We start from the raw sequence: 10,937 nt of genomic DNA, 5'->3' as shown, positions 1-10,937 counted from the left end.
AAGACACTACTAGTTGGAACACCCATATAAATAAACTGTCTTAAATTCTTTAACTATTATTTGTATGGAGTATTTGTTTAGTCTGCACGATAACAGCCCGTGTCGAAGAAGTGTGTATAACAGCCCGTATCAAAGAAGTACACACATCCCTTTTATTATATAGTCTATCTCTCATTTTCTAAATAAAATCTCGGATTCATTTAATGCATATCCGCCTTAATATCTATATGATCCGTTACTTATTTCATATATTAATTTTACGCGTTTCGACTTTTACATCTATATAGGATTTGCTATTTATTTCATGTATTAAATAACTACACGGACATCTCAAGAGATATGATGAAGCATATCATGTCTTTACATTATATTAATATATTGTCTTTATATATTATTGATTATTGATGTATACAGGTATGAATCCAATTCGAAATTGGCTTATAAAATAAGGTCAAAAGAGAATATTAATCAAGTTGGTCGTATCTTCTGCAAAGAATTTGGTTTTGGTTATAACCAACAATGTGAAGAGTAGCATTAATTGAAACAAAATTGTGGCATGCGTTTAACTCGATATAAAATTTATTAATTATTAAAAATATAAATATAAGAATATCAAATAAGTGTGATTTAATTTAATTATTAATTTAAATAAAATTATAAATAAGAACTTATTGTAAAAGAATAAATAAGTATAATTGTATTGATAAAAATATTAAATAAAATTATATATGCACACATCAATCATAATGATTTCTTAAAAAATGGCATGAGTGTAAATGTTATAACATTAATTACTATAAAATATTAATATTTAGAAATAGACATTAGATATAATAATACAAATAATATTAACAATAATTCATATACACTTGAACCAAAATAATATAATATTGATAAATCATAAGTGAAACTTCACATACATAAATTATAAAAAATTTCCCAAAATGCTAATTATTTATTTCAGAGTACCTATATCGTTATTCAATAATATTTTTATCTTAGTGAGAGCAAGTTCATAATGTCTAACCAGATGTCTTATAAATATAATAAAATATAGTATTCATTTGATTTAATGGATGATTTTCGTATATGAACTTTAATAATATGTCTTATAATTAATACAGTATTAATTTGAATTATAATCAGAGAGAAGGGAAAAATGAGAAGAGATGTGTAAAAGGTGAGAGACATTAATTTTTGATTGATAAAAGTGAAATATGACGTGCTTAGTGATAGCTTAAAAACGAGGCACTTGACCTTGGAAACGAGACACTTGATCAATGTCCTAGTATTTTAAAACATCATTAGAAGTTGGAACGCTCGTCTTAAATTCTTAACTTTTATTTACAGCTTTGTCGAAGAAGTACACACACCTTTTGTTATATATTTTATCTCTCATTTTCTAAATATAAAATCTAGTATTCATTTAATACATATCCGCCTTAATATATGATCTGTTACTTATTTCATATATTAATTTTACACGTATCCGCTTTTATATTTATAAGATTTGCTACTTATTTCATGTATTAATTAACTATATGGACATATCAAGAAATATGATGAAGCATATCATGTCTCAGCATTTGCTTAGTAATACCTTAAAAACGAGGCACTTGACCATAGAAACTAGCCACTTGATCAATGTCCCGGTATTTTAAGACACTACTAGAAGTTGGAACACCCATATAAATAAAATGTCTTAAATTCTTAACTTTTATTTGTATGGAGTATCTGTTTAGTCTGCATGATGACAGTCCGTGTCGAAAAAGTACACGCATCCTTTTTATTATATATTTTATTTCTCATTTTCTAAATAAAATTTAATATTAATTTAATTTAATGCATATCCGCCTTGATATCTATATGATCTGCTACTTATTTTATACATTAATTTTACGCGTATCGGTTTTTATATCTATATGGGATTTGCTACTTATTTCATGTATTAAATAACTACACGGACATATTAAGAGATATGATTAAGTATATCATGTCTTTACATTATATTAATGTATCATCTTTATATATCATTGATTATTGATACAGGTATGAATCCAATTTGAAATTGGCTTATAAAATAAGGCCAAAACAGAAAATTAATCAAGTTGGCCGTATCTTCAACAAAGAATTTAATTTTGGTTAAACTAATAATGTAAAGAGTAGCATTAATTGAAACAAAACTGGGGCGTGCGTTTAATTAGATGTAGAATTTATTAATTATTAAAATTTTAAATATAAGAATATCGAATAAGTGTGACTTAATTTAGTTATTAATTTAAATTTTGAGTTTTAATATATATCTGATAAAATTTGTACTTTGAAAACATATTATTTTTTTCTTGTAACATCACAAAATCTCAAATTAGATTTATATTTTTGAGAGAATATTAGAAATCAATCTTTTAATAATTAATGTATATTCTTAATTCACATGAGCTTTTATACGAACTTATGTATCAAGATGGTGTAAATTACATATCTTTGCAACCAATTCAACTAATCTATACCAAATATTATATCAAGAAATATTCTTGCATGTCTATGATTTATCGTCAAACTTGTATATTTTTCTTATCTTTGTTCATAATTTAATATTAGCTTATAACCCGTGGAATGCACGGGCGGTTTAATTATTGGTTATTTTATTATATATATTTTAAAGTTACCTAATTTTATTGTAAAAATAAAATTATGATAAAATAACGTGGTTTAATAAATGTTTTATTTAACAGTTGGATAAATTCTTCATAGTTAAGTCCGTCAAATGGCTAATTGAAAATTAGGTCGAACATATATATTTTAATGAGAATGTCAAAATATTTTCTTTTACATGTTATAATTTAAGGTGGCCTATAAACTCAGATATAAACTAACCAATCAACCTTTGATATTTCGTTAATAATAATTAATAATATGGTATAAAACATACGCCTGAAACCACATACCTCCCCATCATACTAACCTAAATTTAATATTTTGGTTTAATTGATAATAAAAAATATATTATAAAATGTTATAAATTTAAGAGCTCCGTGGTCGAATACCAAACGATTCACCAAACTCAACTAACTGACCAACCAAGTGAATTTTTATATTCGGCTTTAATAGTGTAATAATATATAGTATATGACAGATTTGTAATATTTCTTTTAATATGAGATCATTAGAGTATTTATAAATAATGTTATTAATGTATTTTGGTTGAATAATATCACATGTTATTTATTAATAATTATGTTTAATGATGTTATATTTTTATATATGTGGCGCCCGTGTTAATTGTAAAAACTCAGTTTTTTTAGTTAGAAAATCTAAAAAGATAAAGCGTTTTGATTAAAAAGACAATTACTATGTTGCTCGATATTATTTTAGAAGATTGAGTTTTTTTTATCTAAAATATATATAAAACATAATTTATTTTATTTAAAAAGAATAATTGGTTATACATATAGATAGGCCCGTACTTCGGCTCAAGTACAGACTGCCCGACCAATATAATAATACTCCCTCTATTTTTTATTATTTGATTTTTAGACTTTTGGCACACATATTTACGTATAAATATGTCGCCCATGTCCGTATTAATTATAAAAGATTAATTTTTTAGTTGGAAAATTTATAAAAAGATAATATATTTTAGTTAAAAAGGTAATTACCATGTTTCTCAATGTTATTTTAGAAGATTGAGTTTTTTAGTCAAAAATATAAAAAAGTAATATATTTCAATTAAAAGGATTATCTGGTTATATAGATAGGCCCGTACTATGGCCCAAATTAAAAAGAATAATTGGTTATATAGATAGACCCAGAATAATTGGTTATATAGATAGGCCCATATTTTGATCCAAGTACTGAACTAACAAACTTTTAATGTTTCGGCTTTAAAAGGATTATTAATTGGTTATATAGATAGGCCCGTACTTTGGCCCAAATTAAAAAAGAATAATTATTTATATAAATAGGTCCAGAATAATTGATTATATAGATAGGCCCATATTTTGGTCCAAGTACCGACCGACCAAACTTTTAATGTTTCGTCTTTAATAGTATAGTATAGATGTATCATTTTTCTTACGAACCATCTTTTCAAATTTTCTCGTGAATCTGTTTTGTTGACAAATTAGTCTTGGATCGTTTCTTCGTTTTTGTGTAGATCTTCTTGATTTAGTGTGCATGGAGGTGTATTTTTAAGGATTATTGAAATTGAGACGTATAATTATTTTGCTCGTGATGCCTCTATAGTCTTTGTTCAGAAAATTTTCATTGAATTTCTTGTTCTTTCGTGACAAGTCACAATATTTTTATTGATCGAGTTCATAAAATGTATTAGTTTGTGCGTTTTCTTGATTTCTTGATATGTTTCTTTATTCAAATTTTGTTCATCGTACTTTTCAGATTAGATTATTAAGGATCATGAAAATCTTGTTCCAATTTTCATATCTTTTATGTTTTTAAAAAAACTAAAATTAGAATTTTTCAATTTATGCTAATAATTATTCTTTTGGTAAGAAATTGATTTTGATTAATAAGTCTTAAATGTGTTTTTAATGGTCTTAAATGTCTTGTTTGTATATTAAAGAATGTGGTCAACTATTCTTAAATGATATAGGTTATAATCAGTTATATTTCTCGAAATTGATTACTTTTATTAATTTTCTAAGATTCAAATTTTGGAATTTTTTAAATAAATGTTGTTAATTATTTATAGCTACATATCTTATAACAATTTTTTATAGCTCAAATGTGTTATAAATATCATATAATTTTTTTTATTATTTATCAATGATTTTTAATTACATATAATTTGTGAATTTGGATGTTTTGTTTTAGTGGAGATTGATAAATAATAATTGCGGATCATTTTTTGGCGGTCAAGCCATAGGGCTTGTTCAATGACTTGTAACTAGTCGGAGTACCATTTTGGGGGGTCATAATTGGTGATATAATTGTACCTTTAAGAAGTATTTTGGTGTCATAAATGATGACTAGTAGATATTATTTTATTTATAATTATATAGAGTATTTCTCATTGTATTAAATTGTACTTACAGCTTGCTGCCTTTAACTTAATTTTTTATATATATATATTTAAGTTCATTTATATAAAACTATCAAATATTTTCATAAATATATCTAGTGAACTTATAATTTTTCTTATGAAATATTTATTTTAATGTATATTTTTATTGTCAGTATCTTGTGATTTAAAGGTTAAATATTAGTAATATATTTTTATATTATATATTTTAGTCCATAAATTGAGTGTGATTAATTCGTTTGTTTATTTTCCTAATAAAAAAATATATAAAATCTTTGTTAATGTTGGTTGTTTTCACAAGAAAAAATTAGCATGAAATACACATTTTTTTAATATTTGTGTGTCTAACCAAAGTTTTCACTTTGGTTAGACATTATAAATTTGCATAACGGTCTCATATTCTTTATAAGTTCTTATTTTTTATTGTTGAATAAGATATTATATTTTTGTCGAAAATTATATATTAGATTTATTTTTTCCCATAATATATGCTTTTTCTACTTTAATTATCATGCTTATATTTCTCTCTGCTTGTTTTGATTTTCTGGATGATGGAAAGAGACCATGAGTATTTTTATTCAGAGTTTAAAATATTATTATCTAAATGTCCGAAGATAACTTGCGTATCTTTTGGTTAGATAATAAACTTTGTTGGATGAAAGAAATCCCTGATATGGTTATTGTATCTATGATACAACTCATCTACGAGCATGTAGATCCTGACCGGAAAAAAAAATCTTGCATTGTGAAACCTTTTATTGCAAAAATAAAAAAATAAAATAAAATTTAGTGAGACTTTGGCTATTTCGTTGCCTATCCTTATTTTATAAAAATAAAAGTTACTTTAGTAACTTTTTATATTTATATAATATTTTTTGGAATTAAAATTTCAGACTAATGTTTAACAATAATCAATTATAGAAATAGATACATATTTAAAAAAGATAGCATATCTATAACATATTATTAAAAACTATTATGTTAAAATAAATTACTTATTTACATATTTATTAATTATAAAATAATATTTCAACAGAAAATCATACACTATTTTGAAACAAATTTATCATCAAACTAAAATAATATATTTAAGAGTGATTGACACTTTGCACCCCTTATGTTTAGACGCTTTTTCGATTTGATCTCAAACATTTTTTTTTGGCAGAATGCACCCTAAAATTTGAAAAACGCTTCGCTTTGCACGCCTTTGACACTCTCCGTTTAGTTGACCGTTAAAATCAACAGATGTGGGATTTAACTTTGCACCCCACAATTTTAATTTTTTTCCCAAAAGTATTTTGAAAAAAAAAATGTATGGGAACTTTAGGCTATGACAATTGCAGTGAAATGAAGTTTATGATCGGGTTGCTACACTCTCTAAGAAATCTGCTATTTGACATGAAGCTGTTGATATTTTTAGATATGAATCTGAACTGTACCTAATGTTTTTTTATCAAATTATCGCATATCAATCTGGCATTCTCAAGCTAAATTAATTCAACGGCCACACTCTAGTCTTTCAGTACAGGCAGGAATTACTAGAGCCATATTTAGTTTCAGCTAGAAATATAATCCACATAGCTGAACGGTTTTATAAACATCGGCAAGTAGAAGTACCATCTGCTTCCTTTCGCCCACAATACTATACCAGAAAACGGATGTGAAAATACTTGATCCGAGAAACATAAGTTCTGGAAATTCTTGTATTTCAAATTTTTGACAAGCACACCATCATAAAATTGTATAGACAAACACATAATTAAATTAAATCAAGAATATCTCACATTAATCCCGTAAATTTATAAACGCCAAAATTGATCTGAAGTTATTCATATCTTCAACTAGTACAAGCATGTTATTACAATCTCCCTCGTCTAAATTTATCGGAAAGCGAGAGAGTATGAAGGGTCTGTATCACCTTATATCTTCTTAGAATAGGCAACAATCTCAAGTATTGCACGATGAAAATCAGAACCTCTAGTATAACGATTCACTATAAGATAATCCTTCTTTTCTTCCGAATACGCTTCAACATCAACTGGATTAATGAATGCACTACATGGAGAAATAGACCAAAAGGAGGTTAGAAGGGGGCAAAACAAGCCAGTTGCATGATGGCAATCAAGAAAAGAACTTTCATTTGCAATAGTTGCATCAAGATCAGAAAGGCACTTATTCTAGAACCGTCTATAAACTCTCTTACTTGAGTTGCCTGGTTAACAAACATAGGAAAATGTTACCATCCCCAATATATTGACCATTACAATTTCTCAAGTCTCAACATAGGATCCTTAAGTTGCCTGTAGTGTAGGTGTTTAAGATTAAGATCATTTCAACATATGTATTCTATGATATGGGTAGATGAATTTGTACACATATGAAAACCTCATGAGACACTGGAAATTTCCCTTTATAGACAAGAATCAAGGCTTACTTGTGGAGCTATTTCAATGATTACATAGAAGATAGTACTCTAGGGGTGGCCACGCTGACTTACATTTGCTGGGTGCCGAAGAAAAACACCAACACCTTTTTAGAGTCCACTGGAAAACCATACTTCTCCGGATCCTCAACCTACCAAAAGCAACCAACTAGTTATGAGCTTTGAATTTCGTTAGTCATACAATATTTATCCCATGTACTTGAGGCATGTCACTTCCTCTACGTATGTTACGATGTAAAAAGCATCATATGACGCTTGCACACGAGAAAAATGCGTTCGCCCAATTAACAGCAACATTTTACTGACATTTAATACCTAGCCTTCTGTATCGCAATCTTCCGCCTACCATTTCTTTTTCCGCTTTTAAAGTTCGAATCTTTTATTACCTCTTCGAAAAAGCTTAATTTATTAGAGTCCATAATTGCTTGCCCATTTACCAAATCGCTCATACAATGTCACAACCCACTACCCAGTTCTCTTAGAAGCGTCACCAGCCACATAATAGTAAAAACATATATGGCATTTATGACAATTCACGTACCGCCAAAAGAAAAAAAAAAACATCATCAACCTCCCCGCGAAATCCATAAACAACCCTAATTCAACCCCCTAAAACTAAACAACATAAACAATACAAATAACACTAAAAACCGAATAAAAAAACACATCCTAAACCTCCCTGCCAGATCCATAAACAACCCTAGTTCCAGCCCCCTGAAACCAAACACCATAAAAAATTCACACACCACCAAAAACCAAATAGAACAACACACCCTAAACCTCCCCGCCAAATCCATAAACAGTAAATCAAAACATAAAACCAAACCCTGATCAAAACATACCCTAAACAACACAATTCAACTAAATTCCCCATCTTGACACTAAAGCTCACGCATTTACGATAAAGTTAACATCTTAACAACAAAATTCACATCTTCACACATAGAAACACACAATTTACACACATATTTACAATAAAGTCAGCATCTTTATACACAAAAACACACCAAAAAAACACAATTTACACATATACCTTCGCAGGCCAAGACGGAAAGCCCGTAAGTTTGGCAAGCACAGGATCACCGACTTTCCATTCACGCTTACGGTTTTTCGAACCTTTTCTTCGACCCATCAAGAAGCCCATACTAGCACACAATTCAATCAAATTAAGCTCAGTTAAGTACAATTCAAGACACAAAACAACTTAAAGGTGCGATCTTTACCGGAAAACAGCCGAAAAATTCGCCGGTTTGGAGATGATAATGGGCGCCTGAAAATGAGGTGAATTGTGAAAACCCTAATTTTATTAGAACTATTGGGGGTTTATAAGCTCCAAAACCCTAATTTTATTAAGAGAATTCTTTGGGTTTTTGTAAATTGTGAGTATTTGTATGAGAATATGGGTGTGAAATAAGAGAGTATGTGTGTGTGTATGCGTATTGTATTTCGAATTTTCGATGGAGAAATGTGGATTATGGGCCAAGTAGTTGGGCCCTAGGTATTAGGGCCTTGCAATTCGGGCTTGTCAAAAACCGAATTTTTTTTAATTTTTTTAAGGGTAAAAAACCTAATTTTTGAAAGTTCAAATCTATAATGTACTTATAATGTACTTATATACGATAATAAGTCAACATGTGTATAATTTGTAATCCTATATTATACTATACTATTATAAGTCAACATAGGTATAATTTGTATTCCTAAATTTTGATCATATTTTTTGGTTTGGTCATATTTTTCTAGTCATTATTATATTATTATCTTGCTAAAAACAAAAAGAATCACATTATAAATCTATCTTTACAAGTCTGTCTCTTGTAAGTACAAGTTTTATATAAATTACAACACTATAAATTTATCTCATAATAAATATAAGTCTTAAACCGATCCAAAACACCACATGCATATAACGTTTGAGCCTTCGGCTTGCTTTATTATTTCATTAAAAAAATTATATTGACGATAAAATAAAATTATAAATATATAATTTTGAATATTTTTTTAACACAAACACGAATAATTACATAATTTTTTCGAACTTTAATCTGTTACACGACAAATATCTTTTTTTTCGTACATATGAAGATATACGAAATATGAAAAATATGATTTAAAATTAATTGAAAAATAAATTATCCCATTTTAATAACAAAAAAATATTTTTAAATAGATAATAAATTGTAAAAACTAAATTTTTGTGAGAAAATATAATCCGTTGGTTAATATAATTTAATTAAAATTCAATTCATTAATTTTAAAATACTGATAAAATGATGTTATAATTTAAATTATAAAAAATAAATTACGAATTATATAATCATCCGTGTTTCACACGGGTTAAAGGTTAGTATAAGTAAATTAAGTTGGGTATCTCAAACTAATTTCTGACTTTAAGTCAATTTTTGAATTATTTCCGACTTTAAATCGACTTTTTCTGATTGTAAGTCGATTTTTGACTTTAAATCGATTTCTGAATTATTGATATTTTTTAGTTTAAAGCGAGAAATGATTTAAAAGCAGGATTTTAAGCCATTCAAACAGGCTCGAAGGAGACCATTACTCGTCAAAAAGTACAAAACACATTTAGGTTTTCAGTTTTTAATGACTACTCCCTCCGTCCCCCTGAGTTGTATACATTGGGGGACGGGGACGCGGCACGGACTTTAATGCTCCTGTTTTACATAGTTCTATAACTTATTTTTGAGATTTTTCTTTTCTGAATAAAAGTTTGAATGTTATATTTTTATTCAGAAAAAGAAAATTTTAAAAATAAGTTATAGAACTATATTATACAAGAGCATTGAAGTGCGTGTCGAGCAGTTAAAAAGAAACGTATAGAATTAAATGGGACAGAGGGAGTACTTTCCATGACACGGAAACTATGAATATTTTATGTTCCGACAAAATCGTCACATCCAAATTTGTGCTAACCGACCATCAACGGAAAGGTCAATACCTTCCTGGTCCATGATTATGTGCTCCACGCTGACTCGTGGACACTCTTAAGCACAACACTTGTGGCCTCATCATTAGTCAACATAAAACATGGAGTATCTATAAATGCATCTCACACAATTATTCGAAACGAAGGGATTAGAATTTTAAAATTACCATACACAATTATAAAAACATAAATATATACCAAGTTAAATTTTATAAAATATAATTTTATACTTATATTTTTAAATTTGCTTCTGAATAAAAACTTAGAGATAAAATATTTATTAGAAAATTTTATATAAATTATGAAATCATATTTTAGATGAGGTTTTAATGTACGTTGTGAACATGTACTATTTCTCTCCGTTCCTTTTTACATGTCCATTTTTAAAATAAATATAAATAAACCAAAATTGAATTCGGAATAGATTCAGCCACATGTGAGATTATTTAACTGACACGTGGCCACTACCTTATCTACCTGCGGACAATTGTAGTAGTCCCATAATGAAA

General features: G+C 27.7%; 1 protein-coding gene across 1 annotated transcript; it reads right to left on the bottom strand.

The window, feature by feature from the left end:
* Positions 1 to 6,800: 6,800 nt before the first annotated feature.
* On the bottom strand, positions 6,801 to 8,880 carry LOC108214734 (protein HUA2-LIKE 3). Its single transcript, XM_017386896.2, has 4 exons — positions 8,708 to 8,880; positions 8,518 to 8,630; positions 7,539 to 7,615; positions 6,801 to 7,096 (listed from the first exon to the last, which is right to left on the bottom strand). The coding sequence occupies exons 2-4, from the start codon at positions 8,626 to 8,628 to the stop codon at positions 6,961 to 6,963; spliced, it is 324 nt and encodes a 107-aa protein (XP_017242385.1). The 5' UTR covers positions 8,629 to 8,630; positions 8,708 to 8,880; the 3' UTR covers positions 6,801 to 6,960.
* Positions 8,881 to 10,937: the final 2,057 nt, after the last annotated feature.

Source organism: Daucus carota, chromosome 3 (assembly GCF_001625215.2).
Source record: "Daucus carota subsp. sativus chromosome 3, DH1 v3.0, whole genome shotgun sequence".
NCBI lineage: Eukaryota > Viridiplantae > Streptophyta > Magnoliopsida > Apiales > Apiaceae > Daucus > Daucus carota.
Note: the sequence above shows the minus strand (reverse complement) of the source record. Positions and strands in the feature narration are given on the sequence as shown.